The following is a 25,655-nucleotide window of genomic DNA, read 5'->3' as shown; positions in this document are numbered from 1 at the left end:
AAGGAAGTATTATGCTTATTTTCTTTTTTTTCTGGGCCTGGGCACTGTCCCTCGGCTCTTCAGCTCAAGGCTAGCACTCTACCACTTGAGCCACAGCGCCACTTCCGGCCTTTTTCTTATGTGGTGCTGAGGAATCAAACCCAGGGCCTCGAGCATGCAAGGCAAGTGCTCTACCACTGAGCCACCTTCCCAGCCCCTTTTCTTTTTTTTTTTTTTAATTTTTTTTTTTTTTGTCGGTCATGGGGCTTGCACTCTGGGCCTGAATGTTGTCTTGTCCCAGCTCTTCAGCTCAAGGTGAGCGCTCTACCACTTGAGCCACTGCGCCATTTCTGGTTTTCTGAGTGGGTTTTATTGGAGATAAGATTCTCATGGACTTTCCTGCCCAAGCTGGCTTTGAACCTCGATCCTCAGAGCTCAAGCTTCCTGAGTAGCTAGGATTCCAGGTGTGAACCAACAGCGCCCGGTGGAAGTATTAGTTTTTGAGACCCCAATCCTGTGTTTTCTACCTCCCAGCCTCCTGTACTGGGGATTAAACCCAGGGCTTCCAATAGAGCCACACAACACAGCCCCTAAAGTTTGTTTTCTTGCTTGTAAAAACTAGAAAGCCAGTGTGGAGGGGGAGATTGTGCTCAGTTGGAAGCTTGTGAAGCCTGTGGCTATCTTCATGACTTTTCAGGGCCTGGGCACTGTCCCTGAGCTTTTTTGATTAAGGCTAGCACTCTCCCGGCTTTTTGTGTATGTGGTACTGAAGAATCGAACCAGGGGCTTACGCATGCTAGGCGAGCACTCTACCACTGAGCCACCTTCCCAGCCCCTGGAACATTTTAAAAAAGGTTTATGTCCAATCAAGCACCTGAAGACCCTAAAGCGGAGCTGTGGTTCACGTGTTAAAGTACCAGCCTTATGTGTTAAGATCCTGAGTTCAAATCCAGTCCCGACACCAAAATTCGCCGGAGAAGCCAGCGATCCGGTGATGGAGGGTCATTGCCAGCCGTGATAGAATAGACCTTGAGACTCCAAATGATCCAACAGAAGGGTGGTCGAGTACAGGCTGTGAGGAGCGAGCCTAGCACAGCACTGGCCCGGCACGCACTCACGCACGCGCGCGCAGCTGCTGGTTAAATCGGGTGCGGTGGAGCGTTCCTCTAATCCCAGCTGCTGCGGACGCTGGCCGAAGGACGGTAAGTTCGAGGCCAGCCAGGGAAACAGCTTATCGGTGTCTTTTATAATCGGGCCTCTGGACATGGTGCTGTGGCTCAGCTGGGAGAGCGCTAGCCCCAGGGCCGGCAAAGAAAGGAAGCCAGCAAGAAAATCGGCGTCAGCCTCCCCATGCCGGCCACGAAGATGCGGGCGCCACGCGGGACTCAGCTCCACCTGCCGAGGCGCCGCCCGGCGCCGCCACAGACGCCCATCCCGCTGCGTCGCGCTCGTTTCCGGCCCGCTTCGACGTCATCAGGTGGCGCCGGAAGGGCATCTCCGGAAGTAACCTCTCGCTGCCTAGGAGACGGGACGCGGGGCCGGCGGCTCGGAGGGCGGGCTGGCCGCGCCCGCCCGGTCGCCATGGAACTTTCCCCAGAGCCTGGCGATTTTCCTCGAGCCTGGGACGACGACTCGGACCCGGAGCCGGACCCGGAGCCCGATCCGGACGCGCAGGCCGAAGCGTACGTGGCCCGCGTGCTCAGCCCCCTGCAGCCCAGGGCCGCGCCCCCGCGCGCCTCGCTGCTGCCCAGGCCCGCCGCGTCCGCGGGCGCCGTGGAGCCCCGGGCCGCGGCCAGCTTCCCTCCGGTGGGAAGGCCGGGCCTGCTGAGCCTCCCTCCGGAGCTGTTACTCGAGATCTGCGCCTACCTGGACGCGCGCCTCGTGCTGCACGTCCTGTCGCGCGTGTGTCACGCGCTGCGCGACCTGGTGTGTGACCGTGTCACCTGGAGGCTGCGCGCGCGGCGCCGCGTGCGCGCGCCCTACCCAGTAGTGGAAGGTGCGCGCTCCGGGGGCCCGAGGACGCCCGCCCGGGTCAGGCTTGGAGGATAGGGTGGGGAGAGGTACCTAGGGAGCCATAGGCACCCACGAAAAGCAGGCTTCGTGGCTTTTGCAGCCGGGGCATGGAGGCTGAGGCTTGGAGGCTCGGGTGATGCTCGCTTTTTTTTTTTTTTTGGGTCCGGTCATGGCCTGAACTCTGGGCCTGGGCGCTGTCCCTCAGCTCTTCAGCTCAAGGCTAGTGCTCTACCACTTGAGCCACAGCGCCACTTCCGGCATTTTCTGTGTATGTGGTGCTGAGGAATCGAACCCAGGCCTCATGCATGCAAGGCAAGCGCTCTACCACTGAGCCACCTTCCCAGCCCGATGCTCACTTCTTAGTGAATCATGAAGCAGACATTTGGATCTTGAGGTCTCACCTGTTAGGGTTCCTGACCAGGATTCTCTGCTGATATCAAGGCCTTGATGCCTGTTGCAGGAATACACTGAGACTTGATGTCTTGGGCTGTTCATGGGGCTCAGAATAAGCTCAAGAATCCTCAGGCTTTGGGTATAGCTACCCAAACCCTTTACCTCGTTAGGCATTGACTCAAGAAGGGCCCGAGGGTGGCATCCCTTCCCCTAGCTTAGGGTTTAGGGCTGATGATCACTTACTTATTCTGCTTCTGAGTTTACTGGTCCACAAGAGGGGTGGGGGAAGATGGCTTAGGAAGGAGGAGAGAGACCTTGATTGATACAGTTGATTTGGAGATGTTGATTCTGCTATTTGTACTCCAGGCCCTTGATGGAACATGAGCACACATAGGCTTATTGATTCCCCTAATGGAGGCAGAGGGGATTCCTCTAATCTGAAGCGGGTGGGGGTGGGGTGGAGGGGGGTGGGGAGGTGGTCTCCTGTGTCAAGGTGTATGAAGATGTAGCTATGGACAACTTGGTCAGACTTCCTTTTAATGAGTTGGATACATAAGCCAGGTGCTGGTGGTTAATGCCTGTAATCCCAGCTACTCAGAACGTTGAGATCTAAGGATAAGGATTCAAAGGCAGCCCAGAAAGAAGGGCCAGGAGACTCTTACCTCCAGTTAACCAATGACAGCCCCCTGTGTAGTTAGGCTAACAGGCATAAGGTTCTGCTGCCTAGCTTTTTATTTCGGTTTTGAGACAGGGTATCACTAACTGTCCTGTCAGGCCTGTAACTCAAGATCCTTCTGTCTCTACCTCTAAAGTATGTAGAAAGCTGGGCACTAATAGCGCATGCCTATAATCCTAGCTACTGAGGAAGCTGAGATCTGAGGATTGCAGTTCAAAGCCAGCCCAGTCAGCAAAGTCATTAAGGTTTTTTTTTTGGGGGGGGGCAGTCCTGGGGCTTGAACTCAGAGCGAATCGAACCCAGGGCCTTATGCATGCAGGGCAAGCACTCTTACCACTGAGCCACCTTCCCAGCCCCCAGCCCTTGAGCTTCTTATCTCTAACCACCAAAAAAGCCAGAAGTGGAGTTCCTTGAGCAAAAAAAAAAAAAAAAAAAGCTCAGGGACAGGGCTCAAGTCCTGAGTTCAAGCACCAGAAACATCACACACACACACACACACACCTGTGTGGACACTCCTGTGCCCTCCCCACACATACAGCGTAGCTAGGATTATAGTTCTGAGCCACGGTACCCCACTAGGAGGCTGAATCATGAGACCCCAGCCTGATGATTGAAGACCTGAGGTTGAACCTCCTTGGCTTCCTGAAACTACCATCTGCCTGGCTTGGGTTGGGGGAATGAAGGCTGGAAAGGTGGGCTTGAGACCCAGTGTTTGGAAACAGCTGGGAGGTGAGCACAACCAGCCGAGGAGGTGGGTGAATGATTAGCTCAAAGGCCAGAACCTGGGTCTTCCTGGAAGAATCTAGGTGGTGCTTGCACCAAGTCTGGCAGCGAGGGGTGGGCTCAGCCAGCTGGTACCCAAAGGGGACCCTGTGATGGTGCCCTACAGAGGAGGACTTCGACTGGCCAACGGCCTGCATTGAACTGGAGCACCACCTGGCCTGCTGGGCGGAGGATGGGCGTCGGGCTGAGTACTTCTGCCTGGCTGATGGGCACATTGCATCCATTGACTCAGTGCTGCTGCTCCAGGTGAGGGGAGCTCGTGGGGAAGGACAGGCGGAGGTGGGCCAGAGTGGCTCCAGCTCCATGTCTCTTTGCTCCCCTCCCAGGGTGGGACGCTCTGTTTGTCTGGCTCTCGAGATCGCAATGTCAACCTGTGGGACCTGCGGCGGCTAGGGGAGGAGCCTAGCCGGGTCCTGGTCAAGTCCTTGGGCACAGAGAAGAACAGCACACACAAGGTAAGTGCCCACCAGGTGTGGGGGGGGGGGAGAGGGGAGGGGGAGAGATGTGAGGTGGGAAGGTGCCAGGCTGGCCAGATTGCAATCCTGCTCAGCAGTAGCTGGTGGGACTTTGTGTGACTGCACTGGGCCCTGGTTAGGATGAGGCTGAATGGCGATGGGTCGTGCGTTAATGTGAACACTCAACTTTCAGGCTTTGGCACAGTAGATGTTAAGTACATGTCAATAGGCTGAGTGGGGCCAGGCATGGTGATTCTCACCCATAATCCTAGCACTTGTGGAGACATTGGTTTGGGAGTTCCGGGCCATCCTGGATTACATGGCCAGGTTGTGTCCCAAAAACCAGCAAAAGGAAAGAAAGAAGAAAAAAAGCTAGGCACTGATGGCTCACACTTGTAACCCTGGCTACTCAAGAGGCTCAGATCTGTTCAAAGCTTGTCAAAGCAGGACAGTCTGTGAGACCTAAAGTGGTAGAGTGCTAGCCTTGAGCAAATAAGCTCAAGGACAGTGCCCAAGCCCTGAGTTCAGCCCCATGCCTGACCACAAAAAAACAAAAAAAGAAAAAAGAGTCCCTCTTGCAAGGCTGTCTTTGGGGACTAAATGGCTAGATTGCTCACAGCTGTCTGCCAGGAAGTGCCTCCACCACTCATTAAGATGGTCCAGGGCCATTGGCTTTTGGGGTCCAAATCCCAATCTGCTACATCCTGGTTGTGTAACCTTGGGTGGGTGGGTGACTCAACCTCTCTGTGCCCCAGTTTCATCATTTATGAAATGAGCTCTCTGTTACAGCACCCTCCGTGGAGGATTTGGGGAGAAATGAGTCAGTCTACCACTCTACCACTGAGCCACCTTCCCAGCCCAAGGGCCCTTGTTTTTGGAGGGGAAGGGGGCCTTTCTGGGGATGGAACCCATGGCTTCCTGCATGCTAGGCACACGCCCTGCCCCTGAGCTATACCCCCAGCCCAGCCCCTTTTTTTGTTTTTTTGTTTTGTTTGGTCAGTCGTGGGGCTTGAACTCTGGGCTTGGGCACTGTCCATGCACTCTTCAGCTCAAGGTGAGCGCTCTACTGCTTGAGCCACAGCGCCACTTTGGGTTTTCTAGTGGTTTATTGGAGATAAGAGTCTCATGGAGTTTCCTGCCCGGGCTGGCTTTGAACTGCAATCCTCAGATCTCAGCCTCCTGAGTAGCTGGGATTTCAGGTGTGAGCCACCAGCGCCCGGCAGCCCTTTTGTTTTGAGATAGGGTGTCCCTCACTTTGTCTGGGCTGGTCTTACTTAGTCTCATGATCTTTTTGCTTGGGCCTCCCTGGTAACTGAGATTAATGAGATTTTTCTATGTGGTAGAGTGAAATTGTTACAGTGTGGAAGATTTCCCTCACTTGGTGCACATGACCGAATTGAACAGAGGCAAAAATGTGCAATGCGCAGGCGACAGCAGAGTTTATGAAACAGAAGCGGTTTCAGGTTCCTTGCTGCCGCTGCTAACTTCAATCTACAACTGCATGCTATTAAGGATTCCTGATTCCAGCATCAATAGTTCATACCTGTATACCTAGCTACTCAGGAGGCTGAGATTCGAGGATCAAGGTTCAAAGGCAGACAAGGCAAGAAGTCTGTGAGGCTCTTATCTCCAGTTACCAGTTGGAAGTAGAGCTATGTCTCAAGTGGTTAAGCTCCAGCCTTGAACACAAAGGTCAGGAACAGCTGTGGCTCTGAGTTCAAGCCCCAGGACCAGCACATGCGCACGCGCACACACACACACACACACACACACACACACACACACACACACACACACACACACACACACACACACACACACACCACCAAAAATCAAGCCAAAACTAAAATCAAGAATTGCCTGAAAATTCTTTATTTTTTTGTTGTTTTGGTCTGCCTTGGAGCTTGAACTCAGGGCCTGGATGCTGGCCATCACCTTTTGTGCTCAAGGCTAGCCACTTTGAGCCATAGTGCCGCTTCTGGTTTTCTGATGGATCACTGGAGGTAAGAATCTCATGGACGTTCCTACCCAGGCTGGCTCCTCAGATCTCTGCCTCCTGAATTGCTAGGATGACAGATGTGAGCCACTAACATCTGGCTCGTCTGAGAATTCTATCATATTTTTCCTTGACTTCTGGGTGTGATCAGGGGCAGGGCACTTACCATGACTACACAAGGCCCCACCCTTAAAAACCAGTGTTACTGGTTCTGAGGTAGACAGACCCGCAGGCCTGAACCCCGTGTCACAGAGACTTGGCCCTCCATTGTTTGTGTCTCCTGCGGGGTGGGATGGTCACTGGCACCTGTCAGATTTTTGTGTTGGGGAAGAAAAGCTGTGTGGTTTAGGGTGAGTCTGTTTACCTCTCTGAGCCTCAGCTTGCCTGCTCGCCCCGTGGGCGTGGGGGGCTGGCGTGACGCGTGCCCTGTCCCACAGGGCTGGGTGTGGTCGCTGGCGGCACAGGACCACCACGTGTGCTCTGGCTCCTGGGACAGCACGGTGAAGCTGTGGGACATGGCGGCCGAAGGGCAGCAGTTTGGAGAGATAAAGTGTGAGGGGCGTGGGCAGGGGAGTGGGGTGGAGGGCCCTGTGTGGCCTCTGCCTCAGCGTGTGGTCTGTGTGTCCCCAGGGGCAAGGCAGCCGTGCTGTGCCTTGACTACCGCCCTGACATCTTGGTGGCCGGGACCTATGACCGGAAGGTGGCCCTCTACGACCCCCGAGGTGGGTGCAGGACACCGTGGCCCCTGACTGGCCGCCCAGCCAGCGCTGTACCCTCCACAGTGCCATGTGCGCGCAGGGCCACTCGGCCCACTGGGGGATCCTCACCCCCACTTGCCAGCCGTATGATGCCAAGCACCCTGGAGCCCCAGTTATCCCTATTGTAAAATCTTAGTCATGGGCTGGCTGGGCACGTGGGCATAGTGTGCCGGAGACCGCCGGTTCCCCCCTAGCTCCTGCACGTTCCCTTCCCTCCCTGCCTGCCTCCCTCCTGGCCTTCCCTCCCTCCTTGCCTGCCTTCCTTCCTTCCCTCCTTCCTTCCTTCCTTCCTTCCCTCCCTCCTTCCTTCCCTCCCTCCCTCCCTCTTTCTCTTCCCTTCCTTCCTTCTTTCCCTCCCTCCTTCCCTCCCTCCCTCGCTCTTTCTCTTCCCTTCCTTCCTTCTTTCCTCCCTTCCCCTTCCCCTTCCCCTTCCCCTTCCCTTTCCCTTCCCCTCCCCTTCCCTTCCCTTTTCCCTTCCCTTCCCTTCCCTTCCCTTCCCTTCCCTTCCCTTCCCTTTTGGATGACACTGAGGTTTGAACTCGAGACCTCTGCCACTTCAGTCACACCTCCAGCCCCTCCGTCTTAGTTACTTTTCAGATAAGGTCTCAGGATTTCCCCGGGCCAGCCTCTGACAGAAATCCTCCAGCTCTTGCCTCCCCAGGAGCTGGGTTTACAGGCACACAAACCACCACACCTGCCTTCTGTGGTTTATCCATGTATTCCTATTCTCTGCCACTGAACGTCTGCTGAGTCATGGCTCTAGTGGCAGAGTACCTGCCTAATGTGTGCAAGGCCACCAGTTCAAAGCCTGGTACCGGAAAAAGAGAAAAAAATAAAAAATAAAAACAAGAAAGAAAGGGCGCGCTGGAGCTGGAGCTGGGGTCAGGGTGGGTGAGGTGCGCACCCCTGTAGTGAGAGAAGGCAGGAAGAAGCCGGACTGTGGATCTAGCTGGGGGAGGGGGAGAGGGGAGAGAGGAAGGGGGGAGAGCTACAGGAGGTAGGGTTGAGCAGCTGGGAGGTTCTGGCCGGGTAGGATGGGGGCCTCTGATGGCGCCCTCCACGCCTGCCCCCCCAGCTGGCCCAGCCCTGCTGCAGAACTGGCGGCTGCACTCGGGCGCCGTCCTGGCGCTGCTGGCCGACGACAGGCACATCATCTCCAGCAGCGAGGACCGCACGCTGGTGGTGGTCGACCGGCGGGCCAACCGTGTTCAGCAGCGGCTGCAGGTGGGACTTCCCCTCCCTCCTCTCCGCCCCGTTCCAGGGGTCCTGGAGGGACCCGGGCTGCAGGCCAGGCCGCTCCAAGCCGTGTCTGCATCCTGTGTACAGATGGACTCCTACCTGCTCTGCATGTCCTACCAGCAGCCCCAGCTCTGGGCCGGCGACAACCTGGGCCAGCTGCAAGTCTTCGCCAACCGCCATGGCTGCTTCCAGCTTGTCCGGGTGTGCCAGGACCCCAGCCCTTGCCTGTGCCTCCCGGGGGGCGGGGCGGCTTGGGAGTGACTTGCCTGTCCACTGACCCCCCCCCCTCCCCCACAGTCCTTCAACGTGGGCCATAAGTCGCACATCACAGGGATCAAACACTCTCTGGGAGCCTTGTACACCACGTCCATCGACAAGACCATCCGGGTGAGGACAGCACCCCACCCCGACCCCATCGCCCAGAGACCCCCACCTGTTCACCTCTGACCTCTGCCCCTCCCAGGTCCACGTGCCCACGGACCCGCCCTGGACCATCTGCACCCGCAGCCACCACAGAGTCCTGAATGGGGTAAGCCCCGCCCCCAGCCCCCCCTCCAGCACCCTCCCCCCAGCCCCCCCTGACTCCCGGGTCCCCACCCCCACCCCATCCAGATTTGTGCTGAGGGCAACTTGGTGGTGGCCGCCTCGGAGGACTCCTCGCTGGAGGTCTGGAGGCTGCAGGCCTGAGCAGGACGCCGCCGCGGCTGTTGGTGTGCACTGCCCACCCAGGCAAGCCTGGCCTCTTCCTGGGGACCTCCCCCACTGGTGCTGCCTCTGCCCTGCCCCACAGGCCTGGGCACGGAGTCCTGGGCCTGGCTCGGTGGGTCCCGTGCTGGCCCCCACCTGGCCCCTCAGGGACCTGCCGCTCCCCCTGCACCTTGCATGTCGTTTTGTGGAAAGGGTCTCACTGTGTAGCCAGGCTGCCTCCTGCTTGTGGCTCCTGGCTGCTGGGATGCCAGGTGGGTGCTACCGTGCCCGGCCGGGGCCCTGGTTCTGTTAGTGTTTGGAAACTCCTCTCTGGTGACAGTGAGGAGGAATAAACCTGTGGAGTGTGCAGACTGGTGGCGTGTGGCTTCCTCCTCCCCCAGCCCCGACCTGGGATGGGGGGCCCTTGGGTGTGCCCTGGGGAACCCAGCAGAAGGACAGTGAGCAGCAGCTGCTGCCCCTGTGACCCCCAGGTGTGTGTGGGGAGGGAGAGGGTGCAGGGGAGGGGTGAGGCCCGTGGGTGCGTGCGTGCGGCTGCCCTGCCTGGGAACTGGCCAGGGTTGGGAGGGAAGGGGGTGGGGGTGGGGGGTCAGATCCCTTGTGCCCACAGTGGCCCTGTCCGCCCCCACCCCCCTCTGCCCGCTCAGGGCAGGTGAGCCGCAAGGAGCGATCACGTGATGTTTATTGGAGGGTCCCCGTTGCCATGGAGTGGGGCTCAGAGAATGGCACAGGGCTTCTTCTCCTTGAAGGGGTTGGTGGCAGCCGGGATGCCCACCAGGAAAGGGTCACTTTTGGCCTGCTCCGTGCAGAACTGCAGCAGGTCGCGAGCTGCTTTGGACACCTGCAGACCCATGTGTCTGGTCAGCCAGGCCGCCCCCCCATCCCCAAGCTGTGCCCCTCTCCCTCCTCCCCTCCCCCCACCCTGCCCTCACCTTCACGCGGTCGATGCCCGCCTCCATCCGCAGCTGCTCCACCGCCCGGCGGGCCTGTCCAATGTCACTGCCGATTGCCACCTTGCTGGACATCTGGGGGGGTGGGGGGGGAGGGGGCTGTGAGCAAGCCAGAGCCGCGGCCCTGCCTCCTGTGGGGGCCCAGGATGACCAGCCAGGCTCACCTCGAACCTCCCTCTGCCGAGGACTCCTGAAGACGCCTGGCTGCCCGCTCCTCCCGGGCCACGGCCACCCCGCTCGCTCCGGCCCCTCCCCCACAGCCTGGCCTCTCCAACCCCCACGGAGACTTTGAAGCCAGAGCCCAGTGAAATGTCACCAGCTGCCGCAGCAGAGGGGGTCCCTGCCCTAGGAGGCCCAGCGGCTGCCCTGGTGTCACGTGTCCCCTGGGTCCCCTGGGGGTTGAACAACTTGGCTGAAGAAGCAAGAACACCCAGGCCTCGCATTAACCTGCTGGGTCCCCTGTTGACCGTGCACACGCTGCTGCTGGCCCCCTCTCCAGCCCCCCAGCCTGGGCCGGGGACCTGGCCTGCCTCTCCTCTCCCTGTGGCAGTACATACTCTCTCACACGCCAGGAGACTAGATTCTGCTTTTAAGTCCTTGAATAAAATCTATCTTCCTGGGGCTGGGGTCTTTGGGTAAGGTCCTGGGTTCCATCCCCAGACCAGCAAAAGGAAAAAGAAACACGCCGAGCCAGGCACCTGTGGCTCACACCTGTCCTAGCAACTCAGGAAGTGAGATGTGAGGATCACAGCTCAACACTAGCTCGGGTAGAAAAGTCCATGAAACTCTCATTTTCAAGTAACTACCACAAAGCCAGAAGTGAGTGGAACTGGGGCTCAGAACTATGCTCAAATGGTAGAATACTAGCTTTGATCAGAAAAGGCTAAGCAAGAGTATGAGGTCATGAGTTCAAGTCCCAGTACTGGGATTAAACAAAACAAAAGCCCCCAGCAAAACCTGTCCACTAACTGGGCGCCAATGGCTCACACCTGTCATCCTAACTACTCAGGAGGCTGAGATCTGATGATTTCAGTTCAAAGGTGTGGGGGGGGGGGGGTCTGTGAGATTCTTATCTCCCTCCAATGAACCACTCAGAAAACTGGAAGTGGTGCTGTGGCTCAAGTGGTAGAGAGCTAGCCTTAAGCGAAAACATTCAAGGATAGCAAGCCCCATGATGAACCTGTCCCTTTCTCTCTCTCTCTCTCTCACAAACACACACACACACACACAGTGCTGGAGATTAATCCTGAGCCTCACTAGCATGGAGTCAACTACTACAGATTTTTAGCTGAGGATGGAGCCATTTCCTGGAAGGCAGAAGGGGCAGGGTTAGCTGGAGGTTCGGTACTGGAAGGGGCAGGGTTAGCTGGAGGTTCGGTACTGGAAGGGGCAGGGTTAGCTGGAGGTTCGGTACTGGAAGGGGCAGGGTTAGCTGGAGGTTCGGTACTGGAAGGGGCAGGGTTAGCTGGAGGTTCGGTACTGGAAGGGGCAGGGTTAGCTGGAGGTTCGGTACTGGAAGGGGCAGGGTTAGCTGGAGGGACGGTACTGGAAGGGGCAGGGTTAGCTGGAGGTTCGGTACTGGAAGGGGCAGGGTTAGCTGGAGGGACGGTACTGGAAGGGGCAGGGTTAGCTGGAGGTTCGGTACTGGAAGGGGCAGGGTTAGCTGGAGGTTCGGTACTGGAAGGGGCAGGGTTAGCTGGAGGGACGGTACTGGAAGGGGCAGGGTTAGCTGGAGGTTCGGTACTGGAAGGGGCAGGGTTAGCTGGAGGGACGGTACTGGAAGGGGCAGGGTTAGCTGGAGGGACGGTACTGGAAGGGGCAGGGTTAGCTGGAGGGACGGTACTGGAAGGGGCAGGGTTAGCTGGAGGTTCAGTACTGGGGTTTGGGCTCAGTGCCTCATGTTTGCTAAGGCAGGTGCTCTACCACTTGAAGCACCTCAGTCCATACCAGGCAACTCAGATCTAGGTGAGGATGTCAAGAGGTTCTGATTCCCAATAAAGGAGGTAGGTATCCACCTTGGGGCCTTTGCACGGGTGGTTCTGTCTCCTGTGGGGGAAATTGATGTCTTTGTAGATCTTTTTTTCTTCTTCTGCCAGTCCTGGGGCTTGAACTCAGAGCCTGGTCACTGTCCCTGAGCTTCTTTTGCTCAAGGCTGGCACTCTACCACTTAAGCCACAGCTCTGCTTCTAGCTTTTTCTGTGTATGTGGTACTGAGGAATCAAACCCAGGGTGTCATTCATGCTAGGCATCCATTCTACCATTAAGCCACATTCCCAGCTCCTCTTCCTAGATCTTTGTATAGAGTCTTTCTCAATCATCTGCCTTGGTTCAAATGTCCCTTCCTTGGAAACTTTCCAGTCACCTGTCCCTCCAATGCACCAATCCCTCCACCCATTCCCATTCTTGTCACTGATAATCCTGATGAGATCCTCAAGGACACTTGACTTTGTTGGTAATTTTTTTTACTTTTGTCAGTCGTGGGGCCTGAACTCTGGGCCTGGGCGCTGACCCTCAGCTCTTCAGCTCAAGGCTAGTTAGTGCTCTACCACTTGAGCCACACTTCCAGCTTTTTCTGCATTTTCTGCTTATGTGGTGCTGAGGAATGGAACTCAGGGCCTCAGGCATGCAAGGCAAGCGCTCTACCACTGAGCCACCTTCCCAGCCCCTTTTGTTGGGAATGTTCTATTCTTTCCATCAGATACGCTCCCGGATGGCAGGGTCCCCATTCTTCCCACTAAATCTCCGGACCTAGCCCAGTCCGAGTGTAGGACAGACTTCATGTTCTCCAAGAGTCTTTCGGAAGTGGGGGAGACCACGGGGGGGGGGGGCGATGTCAGCCCTGGATCCCAGACCCGGCGGCAGGCCTCTCAGGACATGGTAGCTAAGGAAGGGGCCGTGTCCTGTGTGGGGGTTGCGGGGCACCAAGAGGAATCACGACCCTGCAGAGCGGCGCCCTCAATCCTGCGCAAAGGCGAAGTCGGAGAAGATTGGCTGCTCCAGGCTCCCGTGGTACGGAACAGACGCGCCAACATGGCCGCGCCCTCGGGCGCTGGCGCCGGTCACGTGACCGGGGCTTCCGGCCCGTCGCGGGCTCTGGAGGGAGCTCTTCCGGTGCTGGCCGAGGCGCGCGGGGCGGCCGGGGGCGGGAGGCCGATGGAGGGGTCCCCGGAAGCGAAGGCGCCCGCCGCGGCGCTGGCCGCCGTGCTGAAGCACAGCTCGGCCTTGCCGCCCGAGAGCGCCCAGGTCCGGGGCTACGACTTCAGCCGCGGCGTGGACTACCGCGCGCTTCTGCAGGCTTTCGGCACCACCGGCTTCCAGGCGACCAACTTCGGGCGCGCCGTGCAGCAAGTCAACGCCATGGTGCGGCCCGGGGGCGGGACTTCCTGCGCGGGGGGGCGTGCCCTCCGCGAGAGGCCCAATAAGGTGGCGGGGAGGCGGGGCCGGCTCTGTGGCGGGAGCGCCGTGCTGGGGGCGAATGGGGTCTAAGCGGGCGGCCGCTTCTCAGCCCGGGCAAGCGCGGGGAAGTGGACGAAGCCCGGGAGGGAGCCGGAGGCGCCTCAGTCAGGAGCTCAGTCTCTTTCAGTGGACTTCCAACGGGGAAGAGGACTGATCCTCTCTGATTCCCACTGAGGTCGCCACTGCAAAGGGGTAGGGCCGCAGCGGGGGCAGGCCTCGGTCTCTGTGTCCTTGAGTGGCTAGGACCAAGAGGTAGAATCTGACTTCGGGGTCCCACCTGGGGTTCTGGGGATGGGGTCTGGGGCCAGTGCCCAAATTTGGCCTTTCTACTCAGATCGAGAAGAAGCTGGAGCCACTGGCGCAGCAGGAAGATGAGCACGCAGACCTGACCCAGAGCCGCCGCCCGCTCACCGGCTGCACCATTTTCTTGGGCTATACCTCCAACCTCATCAGTTCAGGCCTCCGGGAGACCATTCGTTACCTGGTGCAGCACAGTATGGTAAGGATCGCATGGTGGCTTTGGTCCCTCAATTACTGAGCAGTGAAACTCATCGGTCATCTCCATAACATGGGAGATAGGGCTTTTTTTTCTTTTTTGCTGGACCTAGAACGTGAATCCAAGACCTGGGCATTGTGTCCCTTGACTTTTTCCCTCAAGCTTGGTGCTCTGCCCCTGGGGTCACAGCTGAGCTTGGCTTTGTAGCAGGCTCCCCACGGAGGGTCATAGGTGAAGGCTGATTGGAGTCCTGCCAACAATGAAGGCCAACCTCACTGCTCTGTGTCTGCAGGTGGATGTGTTGGTGACCACGGCCGGGGGTGTGGAGGAGGATTTCATCAAGTGCCTGGCCCCCACCTACTTGGGCGAGTTCAGCCTCAGGGGAAAGGAACTCCGGGAGAATGGGATCAATCGGTGAGAGCCACAAAAGGTATTGGGCAGAACTGGGCTGAGGAGGTCCCGCAGACTGACTCCCATGTCTCCTGCCCCCAGGATTGGGAACTTGTTGGTGCCCAATGACAATTACTGCAAGTTTGAAGACTGGCTGATGCCCATCCTGGACCAGATGGTTCTGGAGCAGAACACGGAGGTGGCGCTGGCGTGTTGTATGTGTATGGGAGTGGCGCCAGAATAGTGGAGTCAGGGCAGGTGTGGACTAAAACTGTCTCCCCCCCCCCCCCCTTTTTAGGGTGTGAAGTGGACGCCTTCGAAGATGATTGCCCGTCTAGGCAAGGAAATCAACAACCCGGAGTCAGTGTATTATTGGGCCCAGAAGGTGAGGGCTGGGCAAGGGCAGAGTGAACCCCAGAATCTGAAAAGTAACAAAAGCCTTTGCTTTTGCTAGGCATTCCGTATGCGTTTGCTCACATCTTCCTCCTCTTGAGTCAGGAAGTGTTGTCACCCTAGTTCCACAGCTAGTGAAACCCTAGAGATGCCACTGGGGTGGGAGCCAGGGCGCCCCCTGCAGGCTTGGAGCTGCAGTCGCTGCCCGCCCTGTCCTCCCTCAGAACCACATCCCCGTGCTGAGCCCAGCGCTCACTGATGGCTCAATAGGAGACATGATCTTCTTCCACTCCTACAAGAACCCAGGCCTGGTACTGGACATCGTGGAGGGTGAGGTGCTACAGCCCCAGGGGAGTGGGGAAAGGACCCACTGAGACCAATGCCCAAGCTCAGCCTTCTCTCCACAGACCTGCGGCTCATCAACACACAGGCCATCTTTGCCAAGCGCACTGGGATGATCATCCTGGGTGGAGGTGTGGTCAAGCACCATATTGCCAACGCCAACCTCATGGTGAGTGGAGTGGTCCCTGCCCATCTTATGCCCATTGTGTAGACATGGGGTCCAAGGCATAGGCCACAGCTGTGACACATACCTGTAGTCTCAGCTGAGGAGGCCGAGGCAGGAGGATTGCTTGGGCCCAGGAGTTTGATGCCAGCCTGGGCAACACAGACCCTGAGTGTAGTGTGGGTTGGATGAGCCAGGCACTGGTGGCTCACGCCTATAATGCTAGCCACTTACTAGCTGAGATCTGGGGATAGAAGTTTGCAACCAGTCTGGGCAGAAAGAAAGCCTTTGAGACTCTTATCTTCATTTAACAGCCAGAAAGCCGGAAGTGGAGATGTGGCTCAAGTGGTACAGCAAGAGCCTTGAGCTCAAGTTTAGGGACAGGGCCCAGGACCTGAGTTCAATTCCCCCTTCTCTCCCTCCCCCGGCCAAAATAAAAAAAAGCCAGATGAGTAAGGGGCAGAAATAGGCTTTCAAGAAACTGATGTGAGCAGAGGCTTTGGGAAGGTGTGTGGTTACCTCTAGGAAGAGCTCTGGCTAAGGCCCTGAGTGACTGAAGCTGGCAGTGAGCAGCTAAGCGGCTGCAGGGGCCTGGCCAGCGCCTTGGCGTTGCTACAGGGCTTCTCTGGGGTGAAGCACTTTGAAACTTGCTGAGGTAAAAGGGGCCTCCAGCGCCCTCTGATGGCCATGAAAGGAACAGAGATGGTGATGGGATGAATGAACCAGGACCAAAGGTGGCAGGACCAAAGGTCTTCTGAGGTAGGTAGAGCAGAGGGTTGTTCACAGAGGTTCAGTGTCCTTTAGGGTTTGATGTGTGCTTAAGACTGGGTCTCTATCACTTGAGCCACAGCTCCACTTGTGCCTTTTTGGTGGTTAACTGGAGATAAGAATCTCAGACTGCTGGGCGCTGGTGGCTCATGCCTGGATTCCTGCTCAGGAGGCTGAGATCTGAGAATCATGGTTCAAAGCCAGCCCGGGCAGGAAAGTCCATGAGACTCTTATCTCCATAAAACCACCAGAAAACTGGAAGTGGCGCTGTGGCTCAAGCAGTAGAGTGCTAGCCTTGAGCTGAAGAGCTGAGGGACAGCGCCCAGGCCCAGAGTTCAAGCCCCATGACTGACTCCCTCCCTCCCCCCTAAAAAAAGATGCAAGCCTGTGAGCACCTGCACACAGGCTGCAGGTGATCTCGTGCAGTTTCTAGCTTGTTTGTGGTTTGTGACTGGTCACAGATCCACTGTGGAATTTTCCACCATGGAATCTTGGCAATATCTTGGGTCTGAAGTGTTTTGGATTCTGGGAACGACCAGGGAGGGCTCTTATTCCTCTAGCCGGCCCTGACTCCAGGCTTGGTCAGATCTTTCCTGATGAGGGATTTGCCCCTCGGCCGACGTGCTGGTTGACCAGGCCTGCCCTGCCCTACCCCTCCCATTCTCTCCCTCCAGAGGAACGGGGCTGACTACGCAGTATACATCAACACGGCCCAGGAGTTTGATGGCTCTGATTCGGGTGCCCGGCCTGATGAGGCTGTGTCCTGGGGCAAGATCCGGATGGATGCACAGCCGGTCAAGGTAGAAGCTGGCTGTCTGGGCCCTGGGTTTCCCGGGTCCCCTGGTTTCCCCGCTCACCCTGTCTCTCTGCAGGTCTATGCTGATGCCTCTCTGGTCTTCCCCCTGCTCGTGGCTGAGACTTTCGCCCAGAAAGCAGATGCCTTTGCCCCTGAGAAGGAGGACTGAGAAGAACCGGAAGGAGCCAGGAAGGCCACGCCCCCTTATTTATTAGTTTGTACACAAGCTCCTCCCAACTCCATGGCCCACACTGTCTCTGGAATAAATGGTCTCTGTTGGTGCTTCCGTCTTGGTCCTTGGGCTCAGCCCGCCCCATCCTCCACCTCAAAGGCCTCTTCCCGCCAGCACTGGATGCTGCCCCCCATCGCTGTTAGCAGACAGGGCTCTGTGGGATGGTATGCCAGCGACTGTACCACACCGGGACCCACAGGCAGGGCCAGCGCCAGGGCACCCTGGGAATCAAGGAGTGGTTAGCAGTGGCCAGCTATCCCCACCCCAAAGCTCTCAACCTTCAAACATGGACCAGACCAGGACCCCCCCCCCCCCCCCCCCCACCTCTGGGCCTGGGCACTGTCCTTACCACTCTATTTGCACAAGGCTTGCATTCTAACACTGGAGCCATAAAAAAGCTACTTCTGGGGTTAGTTGGAGATGAGATTCTCACAGGGGCTTTTCTGCCCCAGCTGGCTTCAAGCCTTGATCCTCAGATCTCAGCTTCCTGACTAGCTGGGATTACAAGCCTGAGCCACCAGCACCTGTCAGCAGTGCATACATTTAATGTAGCACAATAGATATCACAGACACAGAAGCAACAGGCCGAATGACTATGGACTGCAACTTGCAAAGTTTGGAGCATATAAATATTTCTATTTTGGGCTGGGAAGGTGGCTCAGCAGTACAGTGCTTCCCCCTTGCATGCATGAGGCCCTGGGTTTGATTCCTCAGCACCACATAAGCAGAAAAAGCTGGAAGTGGCTCTGTGGCTCAAGTGGTAGAGTGCTCGCCTTGAGCTGAAGAGCTGAGGGACAGCGCCCAGACCGAGTTCAAGCCCCACAACTGACAAAAAAGCAAACAAGCAAAACTATCTTATAGATGGACTCTAAGGCATTCTGTAGGCATTCTAGAGAACCAACCACCTCGTGATATTTACATTTTATGATAATAAAGGACAAGAAGCCTTGTTAAATAAATGGGGCTCCTTTCCTATACACTACTCATTTAAAAGAAAACATCCTTAAACTAGAGATTTAAGGCCCCTGGGCCCCCTTTTCTCCGCCCCCCCCCCCCCCAGTTGGTCGTGGGTCTTGAACTCTGGGCTTGAGTGCTATCTCAGCTCTTCAGCTCAAGGTGAATGCTCTACCACTTGAGCCACAGCGCCACTTCTGGTTTTCTGGTGGCCCACTGGAGACGAGAGTGTCACGGACTTTCCTGCCTGGCCTGGCTTTGAACCGAGATCCTCAGATCTCAGCCTCCTGAGTAGCTAGGATGACAGGTGTGAGCCACTGGCACTCGGCCTCTTTTCTTCTTATTTGCAGGGTTGGTGATGGGACCCAGGGCGGTGCTTTACTAGCCAGGTGCTCTGCCGCTGAGCCACACCCCCGGGACAGCCTCGCAGACACGCTCTGAACACTACTTCCTCGTCACCCTCGCACAGCCGTGTCCCACTGTGTCCTCCCTCTGAGGCAAATTACCAGGCTGGCGCTGGTGGCTCACGCCTTTAATCCTCCTACTCAGGAGGCTGAGATCTGAGGGTGGGGGCTCAAAGCCAGCCTGGGCAAGAGAGTCTGTGACTCTTAATTGACGACCAGAAAAACCAAGTGGTGCTGTGGCTCAAAGTGGTAGGGCACTAACCTTGAGGGAAAAACGCTCAGGGACAGCACCCAGGCCCTGAGTTGAAGCCCACAACCAATATTAAAAAGAAAGAAAAAGATGGGTGTGGGTCGGGAAGGTGGCTTAGTGGTAGAGTGCTGGCCTAGCATGCATGAAGTCCTAGGTTCCATTCCTCAGTACCACATATACATACACACACAGAAAAAGCTGGAAGTGGTGCTGTGGCTTAAGTGGTAGAGTGCTAGCCTAAGGGCAGTGCCCAGGCCCTGAGTTCAAGCCCCAGAACTGGCAAAAAAAAAAAAAAGAAAAAGAAAAAGATGGGTGATGGTGGTTCATGCGTGTAATCTTAGCTACTTAGGAGGCTGAGATAGGAGGATTGTGATTTAAAGCCAGCTCCCGCAGGAAAGTACCTGTGAGACTCTTATCTCCCATGAACCACTCAAAAACTGGGAGTGGTGCAGTGGCTCAAGTGGCAGAGCACCAGCCTTGAGCACAGAGACGTGAAGGACAGCCCTGAGTCAAGCCCCACAGCGAATTCAAAAACAAAGAAAAAAGAGGCAGAACACGGTCACTGGCCTCCAATCCCCCCATCTCCATGTGACTAACCTAAGCGGAGATGGCCGTCCCCAGCCCAAGCACAGGCCGGGCTGGCAGCCACAGCTGAGGACACTGGGAGAGCAATCAAGTGTGCTGACCTCCGCCATCTGCTGCCCTGGCCCAGGGTCTGTTCTTTCTTGTGGCTCAGCCTGGTTTCGTGGTCCTATCTGACCTTCATCCGGCTGCTGCCACTTTCGCAAAGCCCTGTTCGGTACCAGGGCTTTACCTCAGGGCTTTGCTTGCTCAGCTTGCTTGCTTAGTTGGCCCTCTACTGCTCCAACCACACCCGCAGCCCTTTCTGTTGACTAATGGAAGATAAGAGCCTCGGGACCTTTTTACCCAGGCAGGCTTTGAACCCTGATCCTGCCAGGTCTCATCCTCCTGACCAGCTAGGATTACAGGTGTGAGCCACAGCACTGGGCTCTAAAGCCTCATGACTGGTGTATGTGCCTTGCCTCTGTGTCTCTGCATATGCTATTCCCTTTGCCTGGAACGCCCTTCCAGCTCTGTCATTCCTTTTGGACCCTATTATTCACTCTCCTCAGACCCAGGGCTGGCAGGGCTGGCAGAGGGGCTGGGGGGGGAGAGTTAAGGCTCACCTCCACCAGGTCCCAGAAGTACACCTTCCCATCCTCAGAGCAGCTGACCACGTGTGTGTCCCGCTCACTCAGGCAGCAGTCCAGCTTGTACTCTTGGTTCTTGTGCCCCGTGTACCTGGGGTGGGCGGGATGAGGTCTCGGTGAGGACCCTGGGCTGAGGGAGGGGAAGGACCCCAGCACTGTGCAGACTCACTCGCCCAACAGCTCCCCGGTGTCTTTGTCCAGAAGCCGCAAGGTGGAATCCAGGCTGGACAGCAGGATGCACTGCCCATCCCGGCTGAAGCAGGTGCAGGTGAGGGGGCCTGGAGGGAGGACAGGATAGAGGGGGTGAGGCTGGGGTGCCCCTGGCCACTGCACCTCCCCTGTCTGTTCCCCAAGCCTGGGCCACACTCACTGCCCACATAGTCTGAGAAGAGCTGCCCCATCCTCAGGTCATAGCGCCTCACGCGGCCGTCCACGGAGCTGCAGCAGAGGGTGGGCCAGAAGGCCAGGGTTAGCTCAGGCAACTGGGGTGCTCCTCTTCTAGCCCAGCATCCTGTGAGCAGGGCCGGCCCTGCTCTTCCCGTGTAGGACTGGGATTTGGAGGTTCTGGTGCGAGACTCAGGCCCATCATTACCTGTCTCCGAGGATCTACAGACCCCCTTCCAAGCCCCTAGGGCCCTCCTCGATCCCCCTTCTACAGATCAACTGCCACAAAAGTCCACCCTGTGAATCTACCTGCAGATCAAAGATGGCTGATCCAGGGCTGGGAAGGTGGCTCAGTGGTAGAGTGCTTGCCTAGCATTCATGAAGCCCTGGGTTCGATTCCTCAGTACCACAGACACAGAAAAAGCTGGAAGTGGTGCTGTGGCTCAGTGGTAGAGAGCTAGATTGGGACAACGCCCAGGCCCTGAGTTCAGGGCCTTTCCCAGGACTGGCAAAAAAAAAGCAGAGCTGGGTGGGGTGTAGCTTGCTTGGTGTTAATGAAGCCTCATGATCCACCCCTAGTGCTTCCCCCAAAAAACAAATGAAACAAAACACTGCATCTGTACCAGGTGTGTAGATGTTTTCTTTGTTGCTAATGAGAATTGCCCCGTTCCCCCCTGCTGAACGCATTTCTTGATCTCGAGTGCTTGCTCTTCCCTCAGTTTTACACTAGGTGGCACCCTCCCCAAGCTTTGAGTCTCCCAACATCACAGGGCTTGGGCTCACCCCACCAACCCTACTACAACTATCTAAAGTGCCGCAAGAGCCGGGCGCTGGTGGCTCACGCCTGTAATCCTAGCTACTCAGGAGGCTGAGATCTGAGGATCGTGGTTCAAAGCCAGCCCAGGCAGGCGAGACTGTGAGACTCCTATCTCCAATAAACCACCAGAAAACTGGAAGTGGCGCTGTAGCTCAAGTGGTAGAGCGCTCGCCTTGAGCTGAAGAGCTGAGGGACAGCGCCCAGGCCCAGAGTTCAAGCCCCACAACCGACCAAAAAAAAAATAAAATCAAGTGCCGCAAGAGAGCTTCTCTCGTGCCTTCTCCAGTTCCCTTGGTTCTTATCATCACTGCTTCAATTGCGTTAGAAGGAACTTCCCTCTCATGCCCACTGAAACTGGCCTGCTGGGGGAGTCGCTTCTGAGGAAGTTTCGATAACTACTTAGTTTCAGTTAGGTGATGTGGAATTTCAGTGTGGTCAACTCGCGTGTGTACAGCTACTGGGTGCTGTCCCTAAGTTTTTTTTTGCTCAAGACTAGCACTCTACCACTTGAGTCCCAGTTTTGACTTTTTGGTGGCTCATTGGAGGTAAGAATCTCATGGATTTTTCTGCCTGGGCTGGTTTTGACCTGTGATCCTCGATCTCAGCCTCCTGAGTAGCTAGGATGACAGTGTGAGCTTCTGGCGCCCAGCTTATCGGCTGTATTTCTTTCTTTCTTTCTTTTTGGTTGTGACAAGCTGTCACTATGTAACCGGGGTGGCCTATGATTTGGGACTGACTCTCCTGTGCTAACTGTACCCCCTTCTGGGGTTACAGGCCTGGGGTGTAGCTCCTGGAGAGCCAGAAGCAGCTTCTTCCACTAGGAGATCTATAAAGGCCTCCTCAAGTGTGCAACATTCTCACTGGGGTTTGAAGGCTGAAAGCAGACAAATGTGCAGTCCAAGGGGCAAGGTGTAAAGTAACTCTGACAAGAGGCCATTGCTTTGTATTTAGCTGGCTATACTGGACCCAACAGCCTAGGCTAAAAAAAATCAAAATGATACAACTTTGGTGGTGGTGGGGGGAGTTGGGTGCGGGGGTCGGGGAGGATGGGATGGGAAGGGGAAACAAAGGAGGCTACAATGCTTGATAAGAAATGTACTCATTATCTTGCCCATGTAATTGTAATCCCTCTGTACAGTATTTTCACAATAAAAAAGAATTATAAAAAAAATCAAAATGAAGCAAGGTGCTGGTGATTTGAGAATCAAAGTTCAAAGCCAGGCTGGGTGGACAAATTCCAGAGTCTTATCTCCAATTAACCAGCAAGAAGCTAGAAGTGGAGGTGTGGTGTGGCTCAAGTGGCAAGTGCTAGCTTTGATCAAAAAAAGCAAAGTGAATCCAAGGAGCATATTCTTAGAAGAGGAACACAAAGGCACAATGCCTAGCCGCAGCACCTGAATACACATGAAGGAAGTTGGCCACATTGAAGTTACACATTACCAAACCGAAACTGCTATCTGAACTTCCGAAAAACCAGGAGAGGAACTATGGCCAAATCCCCGCCAGCAAGCCAGTTTCAACTGTCTGGTAGAGAATTTCCCTTTTTCCATTAACTCTGACACAAAAAGGTAGTTATGGTAAGCACTTACTTCCTTTCCTTTCATTTATTAAAAAAAAAAATAACATACATAAAAATTCCGGGACAGGCACTGGTGGCTCATGCCTGTAGTAAGTGGTAGAGTGCCAGCCTTGATCAAAAAAGCAAAATGAACCAAAGGAGGATATTCTTTCTTTCTTTTTTTTTGTGTCGGTTGTGGGGCCTGAACTCTGGGTCTGGGCGCTGTCCCCCAGCTCTTCAGCTCAAGGCTAGTACTTTACCACTTGAGCCACAGTACCACTTCTGGCTTTTTCTGCTTATATGGTGCTGAGGAATTGAACCTGGGGCCTCATGCATGCAAGGCAAGCACTCTACCACTGAACAACCTTCCCAGCCCCCAAAAGGAGGATATTCTTAGGAGAGAAACACAAAGGCTCAATGTCTATGTGCATCTGATCATGTAAAAAATAATATTTATCAAAATGAACTCCAGGAAGTAGAAATGAGGGTTTTTCCTTTGTTTTCTTTTTGTCTTTGTTTATCTGTCTTTGGGAGGGTATGGGGGGAAGCAAGAAATGAAGGGACGATGGGTGAACAAACGCAGCAGTGGCACTAACAGACACTGTGGAAAATGAACTACACGACCTCTGAATGGTGACTGGAAGTAAAAACTTGGAGAGAGTAAGGGAAGGGGTGAGACTTTGTCCAAAAAGAAATGTATGCCAGGCACTGGCGGCTCATACCTGTGTTCCTAGCTACTCATGAGGCTGAGATCTGAGGATTGTGGGTCCAAACCAGCTTGGGGAGGAAAGTCCAAAGACTCTTATCTCCAATTACCCACAAAAACAATGGAAGTGGTGCTGTGGCTCAAAGCAGTAGAGCGCTAGCCTTGAACTGAAGAGCTCAGGGACAGCACCTAGGCCCAGAGTTCAAGACCCCCATGACCATCTCCCCCCGAAAAAATGTACTCATTATCTAATTTATTAACTGTAACCCAGAAAGCAAATGAGAGTCTGAGCACCGAGAAGCGATTTGGTTTCCAGTGGTCGCCAGGGGTGGACAGAGGTCCTGCACCCACTCACCCTGCCAGGACCTCATGGTCTGACACCTTTACACTGGATACGCCGTCCCTGGCTTCGTCCAGCTTCTGCACGGGCTCGGGCCTCCTAGACCGGCAATCCCAGCAGCGGATACTGGAATCAATAGAGCCTGGGAGGCCAGCATGAAGGCGGTCAGTTTAGGGGTGCTGGACAGCCCCCTACTTCTTCCTACCAGGCCTCAGACTTACCGGACAGGATGACTGTGGCCTCTTCATTAAACTGCACCGTGTTCACCTTCTGAGAAACAGACATTGCTACTCAACAGGAAGTAGGCCTTGGAAGACAAGGCTAAATATGGGTCCCCAGAGGCGCAGGTGGCTCATGCCTGTAATCGTAATCCTATTTACTTCAGGAGGCTGACTTGAGGATCGGGGTTGGAGACCAGCGCTGGCAGGAAAGTCCTCGAGACTCTTATTTCCAATTAACCACCAAAATGCCGAAAGTGGGGCTGTGGCTCAAGTGGCAGATCACTAGCCTTGAGTGAAAAAGCTGAGAGACAGCGTCCAGGCCCTGAGTTCAAGCTCCAGTGCCGGCAGAAAAACCAATAAAACAACACAGGGTCCAAGGAGTAGAGAGGGTCGCAGGTGAGAGGTTCCCCGTGACTGGCCGTGGGGACAGGGACATCTGGGGACCGCTGTAGTGGATGTCCTGGGCACCACCCCTCCGCCACTCCCACGCTAAAGGTCTCCCGCTGGCGCTTACCCCCGCGTGGCCTCTGAATTTGCGCACGACCTGCCCAGAGGCCACGTCCCACAGCACCACTGCCTTGTCCCCGCCGCCGGAGCAGAGATGGCTGTTGTCAAAGGAGCTGGAGACCAAGAAAGGGGGTCAACGCCGACTTCCGATCGCTCGCAGCCTCGGCGCCCGCGTCCCGGGGCCTCGCCCCCAGCTCACCCGGCCGCGTCCAGCACTTCGTAGCCGTGACCGCTGTACGCCCGCAGCAGCGTCCCCCGCAGTGGGTTCCACAGCTTGAGGGTCTTGTCGCTGCCGCACGTCAGGCAGTAATGGCCATCCGCTGGGGGACATCAGGCTGGGGATCACCGGGCCGCGCCTCGGGGGAGGGGGGGCGCCTCGGGGGCGGGGAGGGGGGTGGGGGGCGCTCGGGGGCGGGGAGGGGGGGTGGGGGACGCTCGGGGGCGGGGAGGGGGGGGTGCTCGGGGGCGGGGAGGGGGGGTGGGGGGGCGCTCGGGGGCGGGGAGGGGGGCGGGGGGTGCTCGGGGGCGGGGAGGGGGGTGGGGGGCGCTCGGGGGCGGGGAGGGGGGGGTGAGGGGCGCTCGGGGGCGGGGAGGGGGGTGGGGGTCGCTCGGGGGCGGGGAGGGGGGTGGGGGGGCGCTCGGGGGCGGGGAGGGGGGGTGGGGGGTCGCTCGGGGGCGGGGAGGGGGGGAGGGGGGGGCGCTCGGGGGCGGGGAGGGGGGAGGGGGGGGCGCTCGGGGGCGGGGAGGGGGGAGGGGGGGGCGCTCGGGGGCGGGGAGGGGGGGGGCGCTCGGGGGCGGGGAGGGGGGGCGGGGGGCGCTCGGGGGCGGGGAGGGGGGTGTGGGGCGCTCGGGGGCGGGGAGGGGGGTGGGGGGCGCTCGGGGGCGGGGGAGGGGGGTGGGGGGCCCGGGGGCAATTCGGGGCGCTCACCATTAAACCGCACGGCTCGCACGGCCCCTTGGCCGCAGTCCAGCGTCTTCAGCCGCTTCCGGGGCAGCTCCGGGGCCCGCGGCTTCGGCTGAGGGAAAGCCATAGCGCCAGGCCCGCTCCGTCCTCGCCAAAGGGGAAACGGACCACTCGGCACCGAGGAAGGCGGCAGCCTGGCGCCGCCCCACCTCCACGCTCGGTGTAACGTTATCATCGTTCCCCCAGGACACTTCCGGTTTCCAACATCCGGGCTCGCCACCTCAGTCACACCTCGGGGGATACCCAAGTCCGATTTCAGGCTCCCATTTTCTATCCTCCAGGATCATTCTACGCCTCTTGCCATTTTTCGTCCACTGGCTACGGCGTCATCCTGGCACTTGCCATCGGGAACGAAA

General features: G+C 56.9%; 4 protein-coding genes across 5 annotated transcripts; 2 read left to right on the top strand and 2 right to left on the bottom strand.

Annotated features, from left to right (window-relative positions):
- The first annotated feature begins 1,497 nt into the window (after positions 1–1,497).
- Fbxw9 (F-box and WD repeat domain containing 9) lies at positions 1,498–9,350 on the top strand. Its single transcript, XM_042670569.1, has 10 exons — positions 1,498–1,975; positions 3,951–4,090; positions 4,171–4,299; positions 6,733–6,845; positions 6,926–7,017; positions 8,129–8,277; positions 8,380–8,493; positions 8,590–8,679; positions 8,756–8,821; positions 8,905–9,350. Exons 1-10 carry the CDS (start codon positions 1,561–1,563, stop codon positions 8,977–8,979), a joined length of 1,383 nt encoding a protein of 460 aa, XP_042526503.1. The 5' UTR covers positions 1,498–1,560; the 3' UTR covers positions 8,980–9,350.
- Positions 9,351–9,707: 357 nt separating this feature from the next.
- Gng14 (G protein subunit gamma 14) lies at positions 9,708–10,408 on the bottom strand. The gene is made up of 3 exons (XM_042670573.1): positions 10,112–10,408; positions 9,930–10,022; positions 9,708–9,838 (listed from the first exon to the last, which is right to left on the bottom strand). The coding sequence occupies exons 1-3, from the start codon at positions 10,388–10,390 to the stop codon at positions 9,713–9,715; spliced, it is 498 nt and encodes a 165-aa protein (XP_042526507.1). The 5' UTR covers positions 10,391–10,408; the 3' UTR covers positions 9,708–9,712.
- A 2,663-nt stretch (positions 10,409–13,071) lies between these two features.
- Dhps (deoxyhypusine synthase) lies at positions 13,072–17,037 on the top strand. 2 transcript variants are annotated; one of them, XM_042670570.1, is made up of 9 exons: positions 13,072–13,307; positions 13,738–13,902; positions 14,192–14,313; positions 14,392–14,488; positions 14,588–14,674; positions 14,907–15,012; positions 15,090–15,193; positions 16,630–16,755; positions 16,828–17,037. In XM_042670570.1, exons 1-9 carry the CDS (start codon positions 13,101–13,103, stop codon positions 16,918–16,920), a joined length of 1,107 nt encoding a protein of 368 aa, XP_042526504.1. In that variant the 5' UTR covers positions 13,072–13,100; the 3' UTR covers positions 16,921–17,037. The 2 variants fall into 2 exon arrangements, with proteins under 2 accessions (XP_042526504.1, XP_042526505.1); XM_042670571.1 differs by lacking the exons at positions 14,907–15,012; positions 15,090–15,193.
- Positions 16,929–25,600, bottom strand: Wdr83 (WD repeat domain 83). The gene is made up of 9 exons (XM_042670572.1): positions 25,264–25,600; positions 24,535–24,655; positions 24,343–24,448; positions 23,829–23,877; positions 23,623–23,749; positions 20,173–20,240; positions 19,972–20,080; positions 19,779–19,893; positions 16,929–17,204 (listed from the first exon to the last, which is right to left on the bottom strand). Exons 1-9 carry the CDS (start codon positions 25,472–25,474, stop codon positions 17,055–17,057), a joined length of 1,056 nt encoding a protein of 351 aa, XP_042526506.1. The 5' UTR covers positions 25,475–25,600; the 3' UTR covers positions 16,929–17,054.
- Positions 25,601–25,655: the final 55 nt, after the last annotated feature.

Source organism: Dipodomys spectabilis, unplaced genomic scaffold, assembly GCF_019054845.1.
Source record: "Dipodomys spectabilis isolate Male_0828 unplaced genomic scaffold, ASM1905484v1 ptg000573l, whole genome shotgun sequence".
Taxonomy (NCBI): domain Eukaryota; kingdom Metazoa; phylum Chordata; class Mammalia; order Rodentia; family Heteromyidae; genus Dipodomys; species Dipodomys spectabilis.
This window is presented reverse-complemented; position numbering and strand designations above follow the sequence as displayed.

Coding starts and splice junctions, on each gene's coding strand:
- Wdr83 (XM_042670572.1), bottom strand. CDS start 25,474: ATGATAACGTTACACCGAGCGTGGAGGTGGGGCGGCGCCAGGCTGCCG. Junction 23,750..23,828: donor GGCCACAGTCATCCTGTCCG/GTAAGTCTGAGG, acceptor CTGGCCTCCCAG/GCTCTATTGATTCCAGTATC. Junction 17,205..19,778: donor ACTTCTGGGACCTGGTGGAG/GTGAGCCTTAAC, acceptor CTTGATTCCCAG/GGTGCCCTGGCGCTGGCCCT.
- Gng14 (XM_042670573.1), bottom strand. CDS start 10,390: ATGCGAGGCCTGGGTGTTCTTGCTTCTTCAGCCAAGTTGTTCAACCCC. Junction 10,023..10,111: donor TCGGCAGAGGGAGGTTCGAG/GTGAGCCTGGCT, acceptor CCACCCCCCCAG/ATGTCCAGCAAGGTGGCAAT. Junction 9,839..9,929: donor CGGGCATCGACCGCGTGAAG/GTGAGGGCAGGG, acceptor ATGGGTCTGCAG/GTGTCCAAAGCAGCTCGCGA.
- Fbxw9 (XM_042670569.1), top strand. CDS start 1,561: ATGGAACTTTCCCCAGAGCCTGGCGATTTTCCTCGAGCCTGGGACGAC. Junction 1,976..3,950: donor GCCCTACCCAGTAGTGGAAG/GTGCGCGCTCCG, acceptor GGTGCCCTACAG/AGGAGGACTTCGACTGGCCA. Junction 8,278..8,379: donor GTGTTCAGCAGCGGCTGCAG/GTGGGACTTCCC, acceptor TCCTGTGTACAG/ATGGACTCCTACCTGCTCTG.
- Dhps (XM_042670570.1), top strand. CDS start 13,101: ATGGAGGGGTCCCCGGAAGCGAAGGCGCCCGCCGCGGCGCTGGCCGCC. Junction 13,308..13,737: donor TGCAGCAAGTCAACGCCATG/GTGCGGCCCGGG, acceptor CTTTCTACTCAG/ATCGAGAAGAAGCTGGAGCC. Junction 14,314..14,391: donor CGGGAGAATGGGATCAATCG/GTGAGAGCCACA, acceptor TCCTGCCCCCAG/GATTGGGAACTTGTTGGTGC.